At 33.8% G+C, this 24,883-nt stretch overlaps 1 protein-coding gene across 1 annotated transcript; it reads left to right on the top strand.

Moving 5' to 3' along the window:
- Positions 1-2,790: 2,790 nt before the first annotated feature.
- LOC107915897 (uncharacterized) lies at positions 2,791-4,252 on the top strand. The gene is made up of 2 exons (XM_016845087.2): positions 2,791-2,999; positions 3,672-4,252. The coding sequence occupies exons 1-2, from the start codon at positions 2,835-2,837 to the stop codon at positions 4,170-4,172; spliced, it is 666 nt and encodes a 221-aa protein (XP_016700576.1). The 5' UTR covers positions 2,791-2,834; the 3' UTR covers positions 4,173-4,252.
- Positions 4,253-24,883: the final 20,631 nt, after the last annotated feature.

The following is a 24,883-nucleotide window of genomic DNA, read 5'->3' as shown; positions in this document are numbered from 1 at the left end:
CCTACAGAAGTTCAAAGTAATTTTACATTTAATTTACATGCGTGTTCACTTATAATTGATTTATTTTTCAAATTCTTATATTATAATATACCATTTGTAGCTGAAAATGGTGGGACGCGCAGAGGTCGAGGACGTACGCTACTTAGAGAGTTATACGAGTTAGATCCAGTCGAGCGTGTCAAAGTTGGACGAAACAGTTTTGGTCAGCCTGTTGGATCAGAAGCTCGACTTTTAGCATGATACATGGGCATTTTAGCACAAAATGCGAATATGTTGCCTATCAACTACGAGTCATGGCATCAAATGCTCGATAGCAACAAAAACCAAGCCCTCGATAATATTAAGGTAAAAAAATGTTAATGTCATCTGTAATGCTTGGGAAATAGTTTCATTTATATTTACTTTATTAACTTGTGTTTTTTGTAGGCGAGGTTTACTTTAGAGGTCTCGGATGCTTATGTAATGAAGGCATTGGGAAAAATATGGAGAGACAATAAAAGTACTTTGAAGAAAAATTATTATAAGAAAAAAACAACCCTCGATGAGAAATTGCAAAATGTCCCGCCGGGTATGTTGAGGTACCAATGGGAAGATGCGGTTAGATTTTGGCATTCGAAGAAAGGCGAGGTATGTCGTACTTCCAAACTATTGTAATTATTTTGGTTTATAGTATTTACTATTTACATACTAAAAATTTCATAACGTAGGATCGTGAACAAGTTGGAAAAAGAAGCAGGCAGAAACAAAAATTCACTCACACAGCCGGGTCGAGAAGTTTTGCATGTGTAGCTGAGGCGGAGGTATTTTTAATTTTTTAATATTGTCAAATATGTATAACTTTCCATTAAATAATATTTTTACTACTATATTGTAAGCAATGTCGTCCAGTCAAAAAGTTGGACGCCTTTAACTTTTTGAAATTACACATAGGAAGAAAGATGGATCTCCCATGACTCCTGAAGCTGGTGAAATAATGGTATGTTTACTTAATACAATTTGACTTGTTTTAGTTATTTATAGTGTTTATTTTCTAATGGTTTAATTCATTGCTTGTAATGCGACTATTGTTATGTTGCATATGTTTTTTAATATATATTGCGTTCCTAACTATGTGATTTATTTATGAGGAAAAACTAAATGACAAAAAGGCGGAGTACGAAGCGATTGCTTCTAGTGATAGTTCTGTTCATCTTGAAGACATTGATAACCGGATTATTACTGAAGTTTTGGGTCCTGAAAGGTATGGTCGGGTTCGATTTCAAGGATCTTTTGTTAGCCCAACCCAATATTTTGGATCCAGCTCGCAGCAATACATGGCTTCGGAGAGTCAGGCTCAAGCTAAAGTTCAGAGGTTAAAAGACCAGATGGCTCAGATGCAAGCGACCACAGTTGAGGTTCAAAGGAAATATGAAGAACTCCAGCTGCAACTTAAAGCAGAGGCGACAGCGAGGGAAGCAGAGGCTGCAGCGAGAGAAGCAGAGCAGAGCAAAAAGTACGACGAACTCCAACAACAGCTTCAGACTATGATGAAGATGTTTCAGTCACAACTTCCACCGTCATAGTGTATTGCATAAATATTTTTATTATTTTAACCTTTAACATTTTTGCAAAAATAATATGAATTCACTTTTATTTATTGATATTAATATTATTTTATTCGTTTGATTTGAAATATTATATAAATTTATTGCTTTTGGCTGGTTTAGATCTGGTTGCTCTTGATTTGTTACTACAGGAGAGCTGAAAAAATGAAAAATTTAATATAAAAAATCCCAAAAATAGTGGCGTTTTTGCATAAAAGCGCCGCTAAAGAACATCAGTTAGAAAAAAAACGCCGCTAAAGATAATGTTCTTTAGCGGCGCTTAGAAAAAACACCGCTAAAGATAATATTCTTTAGCGGCGCTTAGAAAAAACGCCGCTAAAGACCATGTTCTTTAGCGGCGCTTAGAAAAAAACGCCGCTAAAGACCATGTTCTTTAGAGGCGCTTAAACAAAAACGCCGCTAAAAATCATGTTCTTTAGCGGCGCTTAGAAAAAACACCGCTAAAGACCATGTTCTTTAGCGGCGTTTTTTTCTAAGCTCCGCTAAAGAACATAGTCTTTAGCGGCGTTTTTGTTTGTAAACACTGCAAACGTTTGCGACGTTTTCGTTAGCGGCCTTTTTTGCGGCGCTTGTGGAAGCGCCGCAAATACCTTTAGTGGCGTTAAAAAGCGCCGCTAAAGTCCTAAAAAACGCCGCCAAAAACCTGTTTTGGTGTAGTAAATACATAATAATGTGATAAATAATCTCACAGCCTTATAATCTTATTAATCAAAAATAATCTTACAACACCCGGATTTTGCTTAATTAAGAAAATATATTAGGAAAGACGCAAGGAGATAAAATTAAAGTATCAAAGTCAAAGTTTTGTAATAAAATAATTCAAATTTTGAAATAAAATTTTAAGTTGGAGGAAATATGGCGAAAGAGAGCAAGCAAAGCCACTGGTGCACTGCTCCTGAGTGGAGTCCTATTCTCTTTTATTTATAATAAAATATTACTTGGTCGGAGAAAAAACGAAAAGTTGTGATTGTAGGTAATTTTCTTTAGGTTGCTATTAGTGGACTTGCCACTAAAAGCCTATCCCCTTCGAAAAGCCTTCCTTTCCCATGCATGTACATTGACATGTACTCCACGACATATATTTATATGTATGCATAGAATTTGATTACCTTTGCCACCTAAATGCCTCCACTATGTCCATCCGTGGAAATCACTATCTACCTCTCACCATAAATACTCTTTCCTTCCGCTACAACAACTATAGCAATTTCCCTATATTGTATTCCAACAATGGGATTCATCCTCTGTTTGGACACACTGTTGATCCCCTTTAGTCTCTTCCTCACTTTGGGTTACCATGTCTATCTTTGGAAATCCTTCAAGCAAAAACCCTCTTCCACCCAAATTGGACTCGAAAAGTTACGCAGAAACTCTTGGTTTCAAGAAATCAAACAGGTAAGCAAGCACCTCATCATCGCCATCTCTATGTTTTTACTGTTGCATGCCACTGTTTTTGTTTTTAACATAATAATAAATTTAGTCATTCATATTTATATTTTTTTATCAATTTGACCATTAACCTTTTTAAAAAGTAAATTTTGATCATCAACCTTCTAAAAAGATTCAAATTGTTATTTTTAACAAAAATACTGACTACAATGTTAAATTTTTAAACATGGCAGCGTACATGACAATCCATGTATATTTCATGCTAATTTTTTTTAAAATTTTTATGGACTTTATAAATATGTATATTCGAATTTTTTATTTATTTTGAATGTATTTATACTTTTTAAATCATTTGTTGGCCTAATAAATAAAACAAATAATATCATACCAACATGGAATACAAGTGGACTGCCACACGGGTAGCCACATCAGTATCGTTAAAAAAAATTAATATTTTAGTTAGTATTTCATTATAAAAAACAATTTGACTTGAAATGTTAATGACTAAATTTAACTAAAAAAAAGAATAATGACCAAATTGATAAAATATATAAATTTTGAGGGCTAAACTTATAATTGGGTAAGAGTAAGCAGGGATTTGTCTAAGAAATTAACTCGGAAGAGGTGGTTTACCACTTCACCTGTGATTCTATATGAATGAAAAAACGTGTATTGCAGGGTGATGATAAGAAGGGTATGTTGGCAGTCCAAAGTTTGAGAAACACTCTAATGGCCACCATACTCACAGCCACAATAGCCATTCTAGTGAACTTAGCGTTGGCAGCTTTGACCAGCAATACATACAATGCCAGCCATCTTTTGAAAGCTGAAATCTTCGGGTCACATTCCAAATGGGTGTATTCTCTAAAGTACGGTTCAGTATCAGTGTTCCTATTGGTTAGCTTCTTTTGCTGCTCCGTGGCCATCGGGTTTCTAATCGATGCTAATTTCTTGATAAATGCTTCTTCCCTCGATGAAGATGATGATCAGTTCTCGTCCGATCATTCCTACACGCAAACCATATTCGAACGAGGGTTCGGGCTGGCTCTCGTCGGAAACCGGATGCTCTGCGTCTCGTTTCCTATGTTGTTGTGGATGCTTGGCCCGTTGCCGGTGGCACTATCATCGGGAGCATTGTTATGGGGATTGTATGGACTTGACTTTGCATCTGCTAGATAATTTCATTAAGCTGATGGAAACAACGAAAATGTAATATTTTCTTATGATCATTAATTAGTGCTTGAAAATTTTCGTCTAAATATAGTGGATCCAAAACCTATTATTTGAGCTAAATTCCTCTTCTTAACATACACGACTCCATAGGTGATATATGTTCTTAACAGTTGTTATATTTATTTTAATTAATTCTCTGTATATAATATATTTTTCATTGGCACAGGTTGCCCTACCTTTGATTGGATTAGTTGATAGCCAAAGGTTGGTCGATCGACGAAACTTTTCTTATTTCCTTTGATATTCAAGTTTGGGTCGGTTTTATGTATGTATTGTTAATATTCAGTTTCGCTTCAAAAATAGATTTTAAATTTTGCTTAATAAATAATTAGTTTTATATATATATAAAAAAATAAAATAAATTACATCTATTAAAAAATTTATAATATGCGAGAACAGTGCTTCTCCATCCATGCATGCTTTCTTTAAGTGCGTGTTTAAATTAATGCCACTTATATTATATTCCATACTCTCATACTTTACCTTCACTACATTTTAGTATTCTCCTTCATCATTAAATACTACGAAATTTGAGATTCAGGGCCCCTTTGATCACAACTCACCTTAGCCATAAATTCTTCTGGAAGAATTAATTATGTATACATATTCATCAATAAAATAATTCTCTTTTGTTCTTCCATTTCTCTTATTTTTTACTTTTTATTTTATAATATATTATCAACATGATTCTCTTCCTTCTTCATAAGTTACTTTAGACAAAACAATATAATTTTTATAAATTATTCAAAATAATAACTAATAAGCATAATTAAAATATATCAATAATTTTGATAATTCAAATATTATAATAAAATAATCTCTAATTATTAAGCATTTGTATAATAATAACTTTTTGGCATATCTAAATTAACATTCCTGCATTTCAATTTTCAATTTTCTTATTTTCTTAATCAATATATTGACAATAATAATTCATAGATAATATATATTCTATTGGTTGCAAATGTATTTTTTTAAAACATAGAAAAAAAGAAATGTCTTTTAACATAACTAAAATATTCTATGAAAAAAATTCTTTATAACTGTGATAAATTTAAAATCTTTATATAAAAGTGTGACAAATCTTTATAAATAATAAAATATATTTTTAAAACTGAAAAATTAATAAATAATATAATGAAAAAAAGGTATATTCATCAGCTTGCTTTTTATAGAGATTATAGTGATACAGAATACAGAATATTATTTTATTATAGATTTTAGAAAATAGATAGATAAGTGGGACTTTGCATAAGTTATTATGTAGTTAAAGGGCTAAATTGATATTTAGCCAAAACCTAAAACTAGCGCGTTTCACTAACATCTCTCCCTCTTGCTTGCCAAGCAAGCACCAAATCTTATAGTTTTAAGGTTTCTATAGCTTCCCGATTAATCTCGCCGGCTCTTCTCAATCGTTGCTCTTATTTTGTTTTTTCTTCAACCATCTCTTCCGCCAGACAGGCCTCCTCGCCACCCATTTGTTCCAGGTCGGTCCTCTCTTCCGACAAATTAAACAAGGGATTTTTTGAAACCCTCAACTTTTATTTCTACTTTAGTCTTGAGGGAGATTTTGAGTTATCTGCATTACTCTGCTATATTTGATTTTCTGTTTTTGAGAAAGCGCCGCAAAAATACCTAAGACCAACGACGCCGTTTTCTGAGCTGTCGGGGATTTAGTGGCGTTTCTAAGTAAGCGCCGCTAATGCTCAAGGCTTTAGCGGCGTTTTTGGGAAAGCGCCGCAAAAATACCTAAGACCAACGACGCCGTTTTCTGAGCTGTCGGGGATTTAGTGGCATTTCCAGGTAAGCGCCTCTAATGCTCAGGGCTTTAGCGGCGTTTTTGGGAAAGCGCCGCAAAAATACCTAAGACCAACGACGTCGTTTTCTGAGCTGTCGGGGATTTAGCGGCGTTTCTAGGTAAGCGCCGCTAATGCTCAAGGATTTAAAATAATTTAAAATAATTGTTAAAAATGGAAAAATTAAAATACTATTATTTAAAAGGATACATTACTGATTTTTTTAGTTTATATATTAAATAATTTCTTATATAATCGTAAAGGAGATAGTATTAATTTTAAATATTGAATTAATTATAGTATATGGTTTAGAGTTTAAAGTGTAGGCCGGGGTATGGATTTAGGGTTTGGGATTTAATGTTTAGGGGTTAGGGGGGTTTAGCGGTTAAGGGTTATGCTTTAAGGGTTAGGGGATTTAGGGGTAAGGGGTTAGAGGGTTATGGATTTGGAGTTTAGGGTTTCAACGGTTAGGTTAGAGTTTAAGTTTAGATTAATTAGTTTTATTAATTTTTATATTAAATATGTTCTTATATATTTCTAAAATAGATAATAATAAATTTAATATATTGAAATTATGAGTATATAGTTTAAATTTATTTATTTATCAATAAAATAAAATATTATAAATTTCAAACTTTATACAAAAAAATAAATATTATAAAGATAATATTACAAAAAGTTTTTACTATTAATTATTGTTTAATCAATTATAACTATTTTATGATTATTAAAGATTTAGGGATTATTTTGGATGGCCGTGCTATTTTAAGGATTAGGGGGTATGGATTTAAGGTTTGGGATATAAAGGTTAGGGGTCTAGCGGTTACAAGTTACGAGTTAAGGGTTAGTGGTTTAGGATTTAGGGTTTCAAGGGTCGAATAAGGGTTTTAGGTTAGTTTAGATTAATTTCTTTAAATAATATTTTAAAAAATCAATTTAAAGTACCAATTGATATATTTAAATATTATTTTAAATAGAATTCATAAATAAATTAAAAAAATATATTGATATATATTATATGGATGGATATATTTAGGACCAAATACATAAGAAATGAAATAAAAAAAACAAAAAAATGACAAAAAATATAAAATTTACAAAACAGCACCGTTTTCTAATGAATAGTTAATCTTTTAGTGGCGTTTTAGCTGTTAAACGCTGCAAATGTGGGAAGCAGTAGTGGCGTTTGTTCAAGAAACGCCGCAAAAGTGTCTTTAAAATTTGAGTAAACGACGCCGTCTGTCTACACGATTTTTAACTTATAAAAAGTTTAGAATTAATTACTTGAAACGTCACCGTTTGGCTTGTTGTACGTTAAGTAGTAGTGGCGTTTTCATGATAGCGGCGTTTTTTCAGTAAACGCCGCAAAAGGGTCTTAAAACAATGTCTAAACGGCACCGTTTCTGTATTCGAATTTTAACTTAGCGTTTTCTCTATATTAATTCAACGGCGCCGTTTCTGTTAATTTCTAGTGGCATTTTCGCAGGAAACGCCGCAAAAGTGACTTAAAATATTAGCTAAACGACGGCGTTTAGCTTAAGCAAATTATTTTTTAGTGGCGTTTTTTATAGAAAATGCCAGAAATATGCATTAAAGCTTTATTAAACGGCGCCGTTTCAGATTAGAACTTCAATTTTTAATGGCGTTTTTTGGAAACGCCGCAAATATACAAGCAATAGTGGCGTTTTTCTAAGAAACGCCACAATGGTGTCTTAAAATTTTCGCTAAACGACGCCGTTTCTGTTCATTGTGTTTTAACTTATCATTTTCTCTATAAGGCAGAACACAAACAGAAACAGAAGCAGAGGACAAAACGAAAGGGATAAAAACAAAAGAGAAAATACAAAGGAAAAAAGGGAGAGGAGAACTCATAAATCATCAGAAACGAAGCAACAGTTGAGTCAATCTTGATAGGATACTATCAAAGTTGCGGAATTTGTGGTTAAAAGGTAAGCTTTTTTTCTTTCAAAACACTGTATCTTGATTTAGGGTTTGGGTTCAGTGTAATTTGGGAATTTGGGGTTTAGAGTCCAAGTTCAATCACCAAGCTTGTACCAGTTTGTTTGGGAATTTGGGGAATTTGGGAATTTTTGCGTGTCTAGGGTTTGGGAAGAAGTACCGATCTTCTGTGTTTGCTTTCTAGTTTGTTCTTCTCATTGTTGAAGAGTTAAAAATAACACTTGTTCTTATGTTCAAGTTTTGTTCCCCAGAGTAGCACTGCATTTGCCCAACTGTTAAAGAAAGGAGAACTCAAAATTGTGGATTAACCATTTGTTACTGCCTTATTGATCAGCTCGTATTTAGGTAAGTATTTTAATCAAAATGTCCTTACTTTTATTCCTTCTGATTTCAGAGTTGAATTTATTTAGTTATTACTAAAAAGGGGTAAACAACTGAACTAAAACTACAAAAGTTTACTCTTCGACAATCTCTAATTTTAGTTGACTTCACTGTGAATTTCCTCAAATAAGCATCACAGTTTTTGCTTTAAGTGTTATTTAAAATTTTAACTTGGTAAAAACATTTGAATGGCTTGGAAATTTTTGTGCATTTTAAAATCTCTTTTAAGAAAAACTTATTGGGTGGGGCTGGACAAAGCCTAATTTATTCATATACTGTTGAGGCTTTGGAGTAATTTAGTATAAAACTGCATCTACAGGTAAATGCTTTAGTTGCTCTTCCTTTTTTATATATTTTTAAAATTTTCTCCATGTTGCAGTAAAAATTGTTGAAAGTAATTTTCTTAGAACGTAATTGATTTTCCAGCACTCTGTAATTAGCTCTGTAGTTGGTAAACAATGTTAAACTATGTTACACGATTTCTTCATTCTCCGATTGTTCCTAAAGTATCCATCTGACAGCTATATCTGGATTCCGGACACATATTCAAACATTGATATAGAACACATGGAGAACAAAAAGTTCCTTTCACATCGAGTTCCTACATGTCTGTTCTGCTTTGTTCAATGAGTTTGTTATTTCTCTGCTATTTGTTTCTTACACACGAGATTTGGATATTGTATATACATTGTAAAAATGGGCTGCCTGATTTAATAGAATGTTAAATACATGACTTACTAAAATTACAGTATATATTACATTACTTACATTACTTACTAAAATATATTACATTACTTAAATATATTACTTACTAAAGTTTATAACTTACATTACTTAAATATATTACATTACTTAAATAAAAATTAGCTTTTATTGTTTTATTTAATTATAAATATATTATTAATTTATTTAACGTAAGGCACAAAAATAAATTTTTTTTATTTTTTATCATTTCTTTTTATATTCAAACTTAATTAAATTATTTTTATTTTGCAAAAAATACTTCTATTAAAATTTTAATGATATTGATAACATTTCATATAATGTATACTTTATTACTGTTGTAGATATTTATTTTTTATGAATATTTTTAAATTTGTTGAAATTTTAAAAATTTTTGTTATTTTTTCTGATTTTTATGCAATAAATATGAATTATTACGTGAGTTGTCACTTTAATGTCATTAAATTTTTAAGAGTTTATCTAACCGTTTTATCTAAAAAAATTATAATTTAATTAAATGTTAAAAGTTGACAGTGAAAATGATCGAAAAAATCAAATTAGTGTTGAAATGATAAAAAGTAGTAAATATTAAAGGGGGAGTGATCCACTTACATCCTCGATTAATATTTTAACTATTTTGCCATTGAACTTTTAAGTCAGTGTAATAAATAAAACTTGCATAATACATAATACACAACTTAATTAATATTATACATAACATACATAATACATAATACATAACTTAATTAATATTATACATAACATACATAATACATAATACATAATACATAATACATAATACATAACTTACATAATACACAACTTACATAATACACAACTTAATTAATATTATACATAACTTAATTACAAGTTATACATAACATACATAATACATAATACACAACTTACTTAATATTATACATAAAATACATAATACATAATACATAATACATAACTTACATAAATTACATAATACATAACTTACATAATACACAACTTAATTAATATTATACATAACTTACATAATACATAACTTACATAACTTACATAATTTACCTAATACATAAATATATATCATATCATAACTTGCATAACTCATTTATAGTTATAACTGAACAACTTACCCGTGCAATTTATTGTTAACGTCAGACTTCAAGAATTAAGAAATGGACCGGTCTTGGATGAATTTGTCAAGGGTTAGCAACGTTTATCGAAATGGAGTACAGAATTTTCTAAATTTTGCATTTCAATATGCAAGCCAAGAGAACATGATTCTTTGCCCATGTAAGAAGTGTGTCAACATAAACTGGCATTATCGTGAGGTTGTATACGAGCATCTAATTGTTGATTGGTTTGTTCGTGGTTATAAACAATGGTTATTTCATGGAGAATGCCCGCCTAGTACTTCCTCTTCAAGGATGTTTGTATCTTATGATAGTACTGCTTACCATCAGACTGTTAGAGGGGATGACATGGAAGGGATGTTGCGGGAAGCATTTAATATTCACAATCATGGTTTACAGTCGTTCCCAACCGACTTTGTGGCATCTGATGATTGTAATCTCGGTGGAAATGCTTTTACCGAACCCGGAACAAGTGTACATCATGAAGAGCCGAATGGAGAAGCGGCGAAGTTCTACGCGCTACTTAATGACATGAACGAAGAACTGTACGAGGGATCAAAATTCTCAAAATTATTTTTCTGTATTCGTCTTTTTCAGTTAAAATGCTTGGGAGGGTGGACCGGGAACTTTTTGACAATGCTGTCAGAGTTTTTGAGAGAGATGTTTCCGTTTGCAAAAATCCCTCAATCATGCAAGGATATGAAGAAAATGATAAAAGATTTAGGTCTTGAGTACACCAAAATCCATAGTTGCCCGAATGACTGCATGTTGTATTAGGGCGATCGGAGAAACCAACAATGATGTCATATGTGCGGCCAATCACGTTGGATAAATAGAAACACAGAAGATGGGAACGACGATGAAAATGATGCACAGCTAAGAAAGAAGCTGGTCAAGATTTTGTAGTATTTTTCGCTGATACCAAGGCTTCAAAGGCTTTTCATGTCATCGAAGACAGCAGAGTCTATGACGTGGCACCATGATGGACGAACCGATGATGGATTATTAAGGCATCCGGCAGATTCTTTAGCTTGGAAATCATTTGACAATAAATTTCCAAGCTTTGCAAGTGATCCTAGGAGTGTGAGGCTTGGCTTAGCACCTGATGGATTTAATCCTTACAAGATCATGAATACTGCGTACAGTACTTGGCCAGTAGTGCTTGTTCCTTACAATCTGCCTCCGTGGATTTGAATGAAGCAATCTTCCCTTATCTTATCTATGATTATCCCTAGAGAGAAAGGGCCCGGGAATGATATCGACATTTATTTACAGCCACTTATTGAAGAGTTAAAACAATTATGGGCTGGTGTCGAGACATACGATGTGCTGAGAAAGGAGAAATTTAATTTACATGCAGCTTTGATATGGACCATTAATGACTTCCCCACTTATGCCAATTTATCCGGTTAGAGTACCAAGGGTCATTATGTGTGTCCTTGTTGTGCTGCACAAACATGTTTGCAATGGTTGTACAATGGGAAGAAGTTCTCTTACATGGGGCATCGTCGGTGGTTATCGAAAAATCATAGATTTAGATTTCAGAGTTTTGCATTTGACGGTACTGAAGAGTTCAGAGAAGCTCCTTCGCAGACCAGTGGCTCTGAAATCTCGTTCATGTTGGAAGATATGAATTTCATTTATGGGAAGATGAACCAACCACCAAACACACAAAGAAATAGAAGATCAAATGATGAAGGTGATGATGACTCCGATGAAGAGGATGATCCTAATGAGGCGGACTTGTGGAAAAAAAGAAGTATTTTTTTGAGTTGTCTTATTGGGAGCACCACCTATTACGACACAATCTTAATGTTATGCATATTGAGAAAAATGTCTGCGAGAACATTGTCGGTACAATTTTGAATGTAGATGGAAAATCAAAAGACAATCTTCAGAGTCGACTTGATTTAGTTCAGATGGGAATTCGACCTGATCTTCATCCGAATCCACTTCCGAATGGGAAATATCGGTTGTCGCCTTTTATTTTCTCAACATCCAAGACGGAGAAAGAACTGTTTTGCACGGTGTTGAAGGATATAAAGGTTCCAGATGCGTATGCATCAAATATATCTTGATGTGTTAGTGTTAAAGATCGAAGATTATATTTGCTAAAATTACATGACTATCACATCTTGATGCAAGATTTACTCCTAGTTGCTCTACGATGTTGTATGTCCAAGAATGTGACGTCTTGTATAATTGAACTATCCAATATAATGAAAGCCATTTGTGGCAAAGTGTTGGATGTTCAAGAACTTCAGAAGGTACAGGATCGAGCCACTCTGACTTTGTGCAACATGGAGAAAATCTTCTCACCTTCCTTCTTCACCATTATGGCTCACTTGATAATCCATCTCCCGCACGAAGCAATTCTTGGCGGACCCGTTTTCTATCGATGGATGTATCCCATAGAAAGGTGTTAATTTAAATTTTTAAAATTTTCCAATATTCACCTCTATGCCTTTAGTTACAACTTTTGATAATGTTGTCTATTGTGCTTAGGTTCCTATTCAAATTAAAGTCTTACTGTTGCAACAAGCGATATCCAGAAGGATCGATTGCTGAAGGCTACTTGCAAAGGAATGTATGACCTTCTGCTCAAGATATTTGGAAGATGTTGAAACAAGGTTGAACAGACCAAATAGGAATGCTGGACTCACGGACCATAACTTATCCGATACTTATTTGTTCCAAAGTTTTGGAAAACCAATCAGGAAAGTTGAAATTGCAGAATTAGATCATTTATCGTGGGTACAAGCACATCGATATGTTCTGTTTTACCACGAATCAATAGAACCTTTGCGGAAGTAAGTTCTACAAATTTGATAAATATTTATCAAACTAAAAATTGTTTATCTTCTAACAAAGTGAACATTTTTTAAACATAGTGAGTACAAACAAATATTGAGATCTCGTTCACGCTCCCGAAGAACACAACATCGAGATATCAATAAGTTGTTTACAGAATCTTTTTATGAATGGTTAAGCCAAATGGTATGCAGTTGGAGCTTCTGCTTACAAATAATAATGTTTTCTCATATCATTTTTAATTACTCAGTTTACTTTCCATTCAATAGGTTTCGAGTGGGAAGAACGTAAACGACGAAGTTAAATGGCTCTCCCAAGGTCCAAATCTAGTGGTTAAAAGATATAGTGCGTTCCTCATCAACGGATTCAGATTTCATACAAAATATCGCGAGAGGTTGAGGAGAACGCAAAATTGTGGAATAGTTTTTAATTCTGCAATTACAAGTTATGCTAGTGCTAGGGACAATAATCCTGTCGAGGGAAATGTGGAATATTTCGGACATCTTACTGACATAATTGAGTTGGATTACTACGGAAAATGGAAAGTTGTCTTATTTCGAGGTGATTGGGCCAATGTTAATACAGCTCGTGGAATTAAACAAGATCAATTTGGTTTTACAATGGTGAACTTTGACCGATTGATTCACACAGGACAACAACTGATAGATGAGCCGTATGTATTCTCATCTCAAGTCAAACAAGTTTTTTACTCAAAAAATCCAATTGATGAGGGTTGGTACGTTGTACTCCGTAACCTCCCTAGAGACTTGTTTGACATGGGCAGTGGAAGTAGAGATAACATCGACGACAGATTAGAAACTTTGCCCTTTTCAGAACAAAACTTAAACGATAATATCCCTAGTACTAGTGCACAATTTCAATGGGTTCGTCAGGATATGGATGAAGATATTTACGAATAATGATGTAGTAAGATTTTACGATTGTTTAATTATATGTAATATCATAATTTAAATCTTGGTCTTATTTTATATTTGAACTATTTTATATGTGCTGTTATTGTTGTAATTAGTTATTAAGTTTTCAACTATTTTATGTGTATTGCAGATAAAATGCCTAGAAGAAAAATTCTAAGGGGAAGCATTGTTCAAAATGATCCAAACTCGACAGAAACAAATAGTACTGAACAACAGACAGCAATTGGATCTTCGAATGTTCCGATTACACCTGAGGATCCTATAGAAGTTCAAAGTAATTTTACATTTAATTTACATGCGTGTTCACTTATAATTGATTTATTTTTCAAATTCTTATATTATAACATACCATTTGTAGCTGAAAATGGTGGGACGCGCAGAGGTTGAGAACGTACGCTACTTAGAGAGTTATACGAGTTAGATCCAGTCGAACGTTTCAAAGTTGGACGAAACAGTTTTGGTCAGCCTGTTGGATCAGAAGCTCAACTTTTAGCAGGATACATGGGCATTTTAGCACAAAATGCGAATATGTTGCCTATCAACTACGAGTCATGGCATCAAATGCCCGATAGCAACAAAAACCAAGCCCTCGATAATATTAAGGTAACAAAATGTTAATTTCATTTGTAATGCTTGGGAAATAGTTTCATTTATATTTACTTTATTAACTTGTGTTTTTTGTAGGCGAGGTTTGCTTTAGAGGTCTCAGATGCTTATGTAAAGAATGCATTGGGAAAAAGATGGAGAGACAATAAAAGTACTTTGAAGAAAAATTATTATAAGACAAAAACAACCCTCGATAAGAAATTGCAAAATGTCTCGCCGGGTATGTTGAGGTACCAATGGGAAGATGCGGTTAGATTTTGGCATTCGAAGAAAGGCGAGGTATGACGTACTTCCAAACTATTGTAATTATTTTGGTTTATAGTATTTACTATTTACGTACTAAAAATTTCATAACGTAGGATCGTGAACAAGTTGGAAAAAGCAGCAGGCAGAAACAAAAATTCACTCACACAGCCGGGTCGAGAAGTTTTGCATGTGTAGTTGAGGCAGAGGTATTTTTAATTTTTTAATATTGTCAAATATGTATAACTTTCCATTAAATAATATTTTTACTACTATATTGTAGGAACTATCGTCCAGTCAAAAAGTTAGACGCCTTCAACTTTTTGAAATTACACATAGGAAGAAAGATGGATCTCCCATGACTCCTGAAGCTGGTGAAATAATGGTACGTTTACTTAATACGATTTGACTTGTTTTACATATAAAATAGTGTTTATTTTATAATGGTTTAATTCATTGCTTGTAATGCGACTATTGTTATGTTGCATATGTTTTTTAATATATATTGCGTTCCTAACTATGTGATTTATTTATTAGGAAAAACTAATGGATAAAAAGGCGGAGTACGAAGCGATTGCTTCTAGTGATAGTTCTGTACATCTTGAAGACATTGATAACCGGATTATTACTGAAGTTTTGGGTCCTGAAAGGTATGGTCGGGTTCGATTTCAAGGATCTTTTGTTAGCCCAACCCAATATTTTGGATCCAGCTCGCAACAATACATGGCTTCGGGGAGTCAGGCTCAAGCTGAAGTTCAGAGGTTAAAGGACCAAATGGCTTAGATGCAAGCGACCACAATTGAAGTTCAAAGGAAATATGAAGAACTCCAGCTACAACTTAAAGCAGAGGCGACAGCGAGGGAAGCAGAGGCTGCAACGAGAGAAGCAGAGCAGAGTATAAAATACGACGAACTCCAGCAGCAGCTTCAGACTATGATGAAGATGTTTCAGTCACAACTTCCGCCGTCGTAGTGTATTGCATAAATATTTTTATCATTTTAACATTTAACATTTTGCAAAAATAATATGAATTCACTTTTATTTATTGATATTAATATTATTTTATTCCTTTAATTTGAAATATTATATAAATTTATTACTTTTGGCTGGTTTAGATCGGTTGCTACAGGAGGGCTGAAAAAATGAAAATTTTAATACAAAAAAAATCCCAAAAATAGTGGCGTTTTTGTATAAAAACGCCGCTAAAGACTATGTTCTTTAGCGGCGCTTAGAAAGAAACGCCGCTAAAGACCATGTTCTTTAGCGGTGCTTAGAAAAAATACCGTTAAAGACCATGTTCTTTAGCGGCTCTTAGTAAGAAACGCCGCTAAAGACCATGTTCTTTAGCGGCGCTTAGAAAAAAACGCCGCTAAAGACCATCTTCTTTAGCGGCGTTTTTTTCTAAGCACCGCTAAAGATCATGGTCTTTAGCGGTGTTTTTGTTTGTAAACGCTGCAAACGTTTGCGACGTTTTCGTTAGTGGCCTTTTTTGCGGCGCTTTTGGAAGTGCCACAAATACCTTTAGTGGCGTTAAAAAGCGCCGCTAAAGGCCTAAAAAAACTCCCCTAAAGACCTGTTTTGGTGTAGTGGATAATGTTTTTTTGTCGTGCTTTGACTGTTGATCCCCCTAAGAAGAGTGCTGACTTTTACCCTAAAAAGTCACCCATTTCGACTCTAAAGGCTCGACAGATTACCGTCCACAAGTACTGGATGTCAGGCCACTTTTACAGAGGTGATAAGTGCTGGTATTCGCATTATTGGTCTCGTGGGGATGGATTCGCCATGTTGGCAAAGCTTGAGGGCCACAAGAAGCTATTCTTTCTTCGGTCATTTGATTTTGGGGTTTTTTTAAACATCTTTAGGTAACAAAGCAAATTGCATACCTTAGCTAATCTCTATATGCTTTCATCTAAACAGGCCATTAAAGGATTGCCCTTCCTTCAGGGCATGACAAGCTTTATTCTGAAAGCTCCGATGGAACTGCACGAATATGAGACGGCCACACTGGAAAGTGTCTTCATTTTATTGATCTCGGAGATGAAGCTGGGTCTTTGATTACTGAGGGTTCCTGGTGTTCATTGGTTTGAAAAATGTAGTCAAGGTTAGATCCCACATTATGGTTAATTGTCCACAATTCATCTTTAAGTGTGATACATTTTATCCTATTTTGTTTTGGCATTAAACTAAATTGAGGCCTGTTTTGGGGTCTTGCAAGCATTAAATATTCACTCGGTACTTGAATTAAATCTAAAAGGGCCAGTTGGACTAGTCTCTGCCATGATTGTGGCTGGTGATATGCTTATTGCTGGGGCACAGGTGATCAGTCTTATTTCAATCAATCTATGTTTATAAGATCCCTATTTTGGAGACAATGTAGTTACTCAATTCCTTTGCTTGTTGTAGAATTGCGGTATTATTGCATGGAGAGCAAGTTGTGAGACTGATTCTTTTCAACTAGCTGCATTCATGGAAGGCCACAATGGAGCTGTCTCATGCTTGGCTGTGGCCTGTGGGAGACAAAATGTTATTTTCTGGGTCCCTGGATAAAACAAGCAGGGTAAATAGAAACTAAATGGGAAATAAGAAAAGAATATTATTTCTTCGATCTTTACAATTGTAATACAGCACCTATACGTAGGTAATAGTAGCCCAACAATTTAGGAGTAATTTAATCATTTCCTAATCTACACAAGTTAATTATTCTATAATTACAATAATCTTAGAGCTAGCATATCTTAAATTAATCTACTTTCCTTTTTAACACTCATTCTCAAACTGGTTTAAAAATATCTTCCATTGCCAGCTTGCTAATTAAGTGATCAAATTGCTTCTTGTGTAGTCCCTTTGTAAGTATGTCTGCAATCTATTCAGTTGTTGGTACAATGACATACAAATCAGTCCCTTTTCAAGTTTTTCTTTGATAAAATGCTTATCAGTTTCTACATATTTCATTCGATCATGAAGAGTAAGGTTGTGAGCAATTGCAATTGTAACCTTGTTATCGTAGTAGACTTTTATGGCCAAAGAGCATGAAATTCTTAAGTCTTTCATTAGCCTTTTAATCCACAAAACTTCACAAATACCATGGGCAACTGCTTTAAATTCAGCTTTGGCACTACTTCTAGCTACCACATTTTCCTTTTTACTTCTCCATGTAGACTTTCAATCAATAGTGCTTTCAGTCCAATCTGCATCAGTGTAGACATCGACCAACAAATGTTCACGTCTTTTAAACAACCCCTTACCAGGAGTCACCTTTAGATATCTTAGAATTATGTATATAGCTTCAAAATGATCTTATCCTGGTGAATGCATTAACAGACTTACTTTACTTACAGCAAATGTAATATTTGGACGTGTATGGGATAAGTAAAATAACCTCCCAACGAGTCTTTGAAACTTGTCAACATTCACCATATTTTCACCTTCAGCATGCTCTAATTTCAAGTTGGGCTCAAATGGGGTTTCAATTGCTTTACATCCAAGCAAACATGTGTCCTTGAGCAAGTCTAGAATATATTTGTGTTGAGAAACAAAAATACCTTCTTTAGATCGAGAGAACTTTATCCCAAGAAAATATTTGAATGCTTCTAGGTCTTTTATCTCAAATTGTTTAGCCAATCCTTTTTTTAACTTTTCTAATTCAATATGATCATCACCTGTCAAGATTTTGTCATCCACATACACAACCAAAATAACTAGTTTTCCTATATTTGAATGCTCGTAAAACATGGTATGATATGCTTGACTTTAACAATAACCAAAGGCTTTTACCGTCCTTCCAAACCGTTCAAACCAGTCTCTAGGTGACTATTTGAGCCCATATAAAGACTTCCTTAACCTACCGACCTTATTTTCTCTTGACCCTTTATCAAAACCTAGAGGTAAACTCATGTAGACTTCTTCTTCTAAATCCCAATTTAGAAAAGCATTTTTAATATCCAACTGATGCAAAGGTCAATTTTTATTCACAGCTAAGGACAATAAAACTCGAATTGAATTGAGTTTCGCAACAAGAGCAAAATTTTCTTGATAATCAATGCCAAAGGTTTGGGTAAACCCTTTAGCAACGAGTCTTGCCTTATACCTTTCTATATTTCCATCAGCATTGCATTTCACGTTGAATACCCATTTACATCCCATAATTTTTTTATCTTTGCGTAAATTTACTATCTCCCAAGTATCGTTCTTCTTCAAAGCATTCATTTCCTCCATAACTGCTAACTTCCCATTCGGATCATCTAAAGCTTCCTGAATAGTTCTTAAAACAAACACGTTAGAAAATTTACTAACAAATGCTCTATGACGAGTTGAAATCCTATGGTAGGATAAATAATTACTAATAGGATGTTGGGAACATGTTCGAATTCCTTTCTAAGGGCTATAGGGATGTCAAGATCAGAAGGTTTGTTGGAAAGAGATGAATTAGAATTAGAGACAACAACAAAAAAAAGATGAAGTCAAAATAGGATCGAGATTACTAGAATCAGGTGTAGAACTTCCCCCAAGGATTTTGAATGGTTTTGTGGTAGAGTGATCGACAACTCCTTACCCTTTTTCTGAGTATTTTTTCTTGAATAAACCAAGAGCTCAAGTTCAGGACTGAGTTTGTCCTTTGTAGTATTTCTCCCCTTGTTCGTGACTCATGTGATAGATTAGGATGTTCCTTGTGCCTAACATCTTGAGTTACTTTTGTTAGAGCTGATGATAAATCATTAAAAACAATATTTGGCAAGAGTGTAAAATTTTCCCAAAAAATTTTCACTTCTCTTTCTTGCTACCCCTGAAAAAATTTTGTAGGAAAATAAAGCTAGTTTTCAAAAAATGTGACATCCATGCTTATTGAATTGTAAAACTTATAAGCTTTCTTGTTCGAAGCATGCCCAATGAAAACACATTTTTCTACTATTGGATCAAGTTTAGAGCGAAACTTGTTAGGCATGTGAACAAAAACAATGCACTAAAGAATTTTTAATGGCAAATCTAAATAGATTCTACACTCTAGAAAAAATCTTTTAAAATGATCTACGAGTGTGACATATTTCAGAGCACGAGTAGGCAGCCTACTGATAAGATATGATGCAGTCAAAATAGCTTCTCCATACAAATATTTTAGAACTTGCATAGAAAACATAATGGCACAAGCCACTTCAAGTAAATGCTCATTTTTTCTTTTTACAATTCCATTCTGTTAAGGAGTATCACGACAAGTAGACTGATATAAAATTTCTTTTTCTTTTCAAAAATTTCCCAAAAAATCATTGAAATATTCAGTTCCATTATCAGAACGAAGAATGCTAATTTTAGATTGAAATTGGTTTTCAACCATTTTATAAAATTCTTGAAACAATTTTTTTTACTTTTAATTTTTCATGCATCAAGTAGACCCAACATAGACGAGTATGATCATCAATAAAAGTTATAAACCATTTTTTTCCAAACATGGTGGTAACTTTGGAAGGTCCCCATACATTACTGTGAATTAGGTAAAACAGTTTTGATGCACGATATGGTTTTGTAAGATAAGTTGCACGAAGACTTTTAGATAAAACACAATTCTCACATTGAAAAGAAGAACAATTCAAATTTTTAAACAGATCTGGAAACAAGTATTTTAGATAGGAAAAACTAGGATGTCCTAATCTATGAGGCCAAAACATAATTTGGTCACGAACATAACTTGAACTAATACCACTCAAGCCTTGAGTTGTTTTATTCAAGAACAATAATCATCAAAATAATATAGGTCGTCAATCATCTTAACACTGCCAATCATCCTCCCAGAGTTTCGATCCCGAACCTCACAATGAAAATCAAAGAAAACAACATAACAATTAGAATTTTTAGTTAATTTTTTGACTGATAATAGGTTGCAGGAAAAATTAGGAACATTCAAAACAGATTCAAGGTGTATATCCTTTGAAATTTTTATTTTTCCTTTTCTTGCAATGGACGAAAAATTAATGTCTGCAACTCTAACTTTTTCTTTCATAGAACAAGGTGAATAGGTATCAAACAAGTGTGATAGAGAGGTCATGTGATCAGAAGCTCCTGAATCAATGATCCATGGTAAAGAATTTGGACTACAAGATAAGCATTAAAGTTGCTACCTGTTTGAACGAGAGAACCACTAGGAATACCAGATGAGGAATTGGATTTTAGCAGTTTTAGAAGTTGACCTAGTTGCTCTTTATTGAATGAACCTATCTCAGCTTCACTTGTAGAGGAAAAATCACTATTAGGCTTATCGCGAGATGTTTTACTCTTCCAATTTGCTGGTTTGCCATGAATTTTCCAGCAGGTTTATCGAGTATGGCGTAGTTTTTTTGTAGAAATCACACCACACTTGAAACTTTTTTCCTTTTTGCCTCAACTAGGATTTATTGGCATTAGAAGTCATTAAGGCTGAGCTCTCAAGTGGTACAATAGTCTCCCTTTTTCAAAGCATCACGTTTCTACGACTTTCTTTTCTTTTAACTTCTGGAAATACTTTACCAATGGTGTAACACCCCAAGTTTCATAGATTTTGGTTGTTAAGCATGTTAAATAATTTGATAAGGTGTGTTGGTTAAGTGTCTTGGATGTATGTTTTAGGTTTTAAGTTTGATTCCCTTATTTTGAATTCTTTCTTTTAATTTTGGCATTATTTTTGCAAGTTGTTGATAAGAATGAGCTTGTTAATTCGGTGGTAAGGTATTTGTTAGTTTACTCTTTAGTCTTGTGTTTGAATCTTGCGTTACACAAGTTTGGAATATTTTTGCTTTGATTTTGTCTAAGTAGTAGTGTTCAAATTAAATTCTTAAAAATCTGGTGACACTACAGCAAAACAGATTTTTAGCGGCGTTTTTTGGGCCTTTAGCGGCGCTTTTTTCCGCCACTAAAGATATTGAAAGCGCCGCAAAAAAGGCTACTAACGAAAACGTCGCTAACGTTTGTAGCGTTTACAACTAAAAACGCCGCTAAAGAACATTATCTTTAGCGGCGTTTTTCCTTAAGCGCCGCTAAAGATCATGTTCTTTAGCGGCATTTTTCCTTAAGTGCCACTAAAGAACATGTTCTTTAGCGGCGTTTTTTTTAAGCGCCTCTAAAGAACATGTTCTTTAGCGGTGTTTTTTATATGAGCACCGCTTTTTTACAAAAACGCCACTATTTTGGGATTTTTATATTAAAAATTTCATTTCTTCTTCCCTCCTGTAGCAAAAAATCAAAAACAACCAAATCTAAATCAGCCAAAAGCAATAAATTTATATAATATTTCAAATTAAACGAATAAAATAATATTAATATCAATAAATAAAAGTGAATTCATATTATTTTTGCAAAAATGTTAAAAGTTAAAATGATAAAAAAAATTAATGCAATACACTATGACGGCGGAAGATGCGACTGAAACATCTTCATCATACTCTGAAGCTGCTGCTGGAGTTCGTCGTACTTTTTGCTCTGCTCTGCTTCTCTCACTGTAGCCTCTACTTTAAGTTTTAACTGCAATTCTTCATATTTCTTTTGAACCTCTGCTTCTCTCGCTGCAGCCTCTGCTTCCCTCGTTGCCGCATCTGCTTTAAGTTATAGCTGGAGTTCTTCATATTTCCTTTGAACCTCAGCTGTGGTCGCTTGCATCTGAGTCATCTAGTCTTTTAACCTCTGAACTTCAGCTTGAGCCTGACTCCCCAAGCCATGTATTGCTGCGAACTGGATCCAAAATATTGGGTTGGGCTAACAAAAGATCCTTGAAATCGAACCCGACCATACCTTTTAGGACCCAAAACTTCAGTAATAATCCGGTTATCAATGTCTTCAAGATGAACAGAACTATCACTAGAAGCAATCGCTTCGTACTCCGCCTTTTTATCATTTAGTTTTTCCTAATAAATAAATCGCATAGTTAGGAACGCAATATATATTAAAAAACATATGCAACATAACAATAGTCGCATTACAAGCAATGAATTAAACCATTAGAAAAAAAACACTATAAATAACTAAAACAAGTCAATTCGTATTAAGTAAACGTACCATTATTTCACCGACTTCAGGAGTCATGGGAAATCCATCTTTCTTCCTATGTGTAATTTCAAAAAGTTGAAGGCGTCCAACTTTTTGACCGGACGACAGTTCCTACTATATAGTAGTAAAAATATTCTTTAATGGAAAGTTATACATATTTGACAATATTAAAAAATTAAAAATACATCCGCCTCAGCTACACATGCAAAACTTCTCGACCCGGCTGTGTGAGTGAATTTTTGTTTCTGCCTGCTGCTTTTTCCAACTTGTTCACGATCCTACGTTATGAAATTTTTAGTATGTAAATTGTAAATACTATAAACCAAAATAATTACAATAGTTTGGAAGTACGTCATACCTCGCCTTTCTTTGAATGCCAAAATCTAACCGCATCTTCCCATTGGTACCTCAAAATACCTGGCGGGACATTTTGCAATTTTTCATCGAGGGTTCTTTTTGTCCTATAATAATTTTTCTTCAAAGTACTTTTATTGTCTCTCCACCTTTTTCCCAATGCATTCTTTACATAAGCATCCGAGACCTCTAAAGCAAACCTTGCCTACAAAAAACACAATTTAATAAAGTAAATATAAATGAAACTATTTCCCAAGCATTACAGATGACATTAACATTTTGTTACCTTAATATTATCGAGGGCTTGGTTTTTCTTGCTATCGGGCATTTGATGCCATGACTCGTAGTTGATAGGCAACATATTCACATTTCGTACTAAAATGCCCATGTATCCTGCTAAAAGTCGAGCTTCTGATCCAACAGGCTGACCAAAACTGTTTCGTCCAACTTTGACACACTCGACTGGATCTAACTCGTATAACTCTCTAAGTAGCGTACATACTCGACCTCTGCGCGTCCCACCATTTTTAGCTACAAATGGTATATTATAATATAAGAATTTGAAAAATGAATCAATTATAAGTCAACATGCATGTAAATTAAATGTAAAATTACTTTGAACTTCTGTAGGATCCTCAGGTGTAATCGGAACATTCGAAGATCCAATTGCTGTCTGTTGTTCAGTACTATTTGTTTCTGTCGAGTTTGGATCATTTTGAACAATGCTTCCCCTTAGAATTTTTCTTCTAGGCATTTTATCTGCAATACACATAAAATAGTTGAAAACTTAATAACTAATTACAACAATAACAGCACATATAAAATAGTTCAAATATATAATAAGACCAAGATTTAAATTATGATATTACATATAATTAAACAATCGTAAAATCTTACTACATCATTATTCATAGATATCATCATCCGTATCCTGACGAACCCATTGAAATTGTGCACTAGTACTAGGGATATTATCGTTTAAGTTTTGTTCTGGAAAGGGCAAAGTTTCTGATCTGTCGTTGATGTTATCTCTACTTCCACTGCCCACGTCAAACAAGTCTCTAGAGATCTTACGGAGTACAACGTACCAACCCTCATCAGCTGGATCTTTTGAGTAAAAAACTTGTTTGACTTGAGATGAGAATACATACGGCTCATCTATCAATTGTTGTCCTGTGTGAAACAATCGGTCAAAGTTCACCATTGCAAAACCAAATTGATCTTGCTTAATTCCACGAGCTGTATTAACATCGACCCAATCACCTCGAAATAAGACAACTTTCCATTTTCCGTGGTAATCCAACTCAATTATGTCAGTAAGATGTCCGAAATATTCCACATTTCCCTCGACAGGATTATTGTCCCTAGCACTAGCATAACTTGTAAATGCAGAATTAACAACTATTCCACAATTTTGCGTTCTCCTCAACCTCTCGCGATATTTTGTATGAAATCTGAATCCGTTGATGAGGAACGCACTATATCTTTTAACCACTCGATTTGGACCTTGGGAGAGCCATTTAACTTCGTCGTTTGCGTTCTTCCCACTCCAAACCTATTGAATGGAAAGTAAACTGGGTAATTAAAAATGTTATGAGAAAACATTATTATTTGTAAGCGGAAGCTCCAACTGCATTCCATTTGGCTTAACCATTCATAAAAAGATTCTGTAAACAACTTATTGATATCTCAATGTTGTGTTCTTCGGGAGCGCGAAC

This window comes from Gossypium hirsutum, chromosome D10, assembly GCF_007990345.1.
Source record: "Gossypium hirsutum isolate 1008001.06 chromosome D10, Gossypium_hirsutum_v2.1, whole genome shotgun sequence".
Taxonomy (NCBI): domain Eukaryota; kingdom Viridiplantae; phylum Streptophyta; class Magnoliopsida; order Malvales; family Malvaceae; genus Gossypium; species Gossypium hirsutum.
The sequence above is the reverse complement of the archived record's forward strand: the minus strand, read 5'-3'. Positions and strand labels throughout refer to the sequence as shown.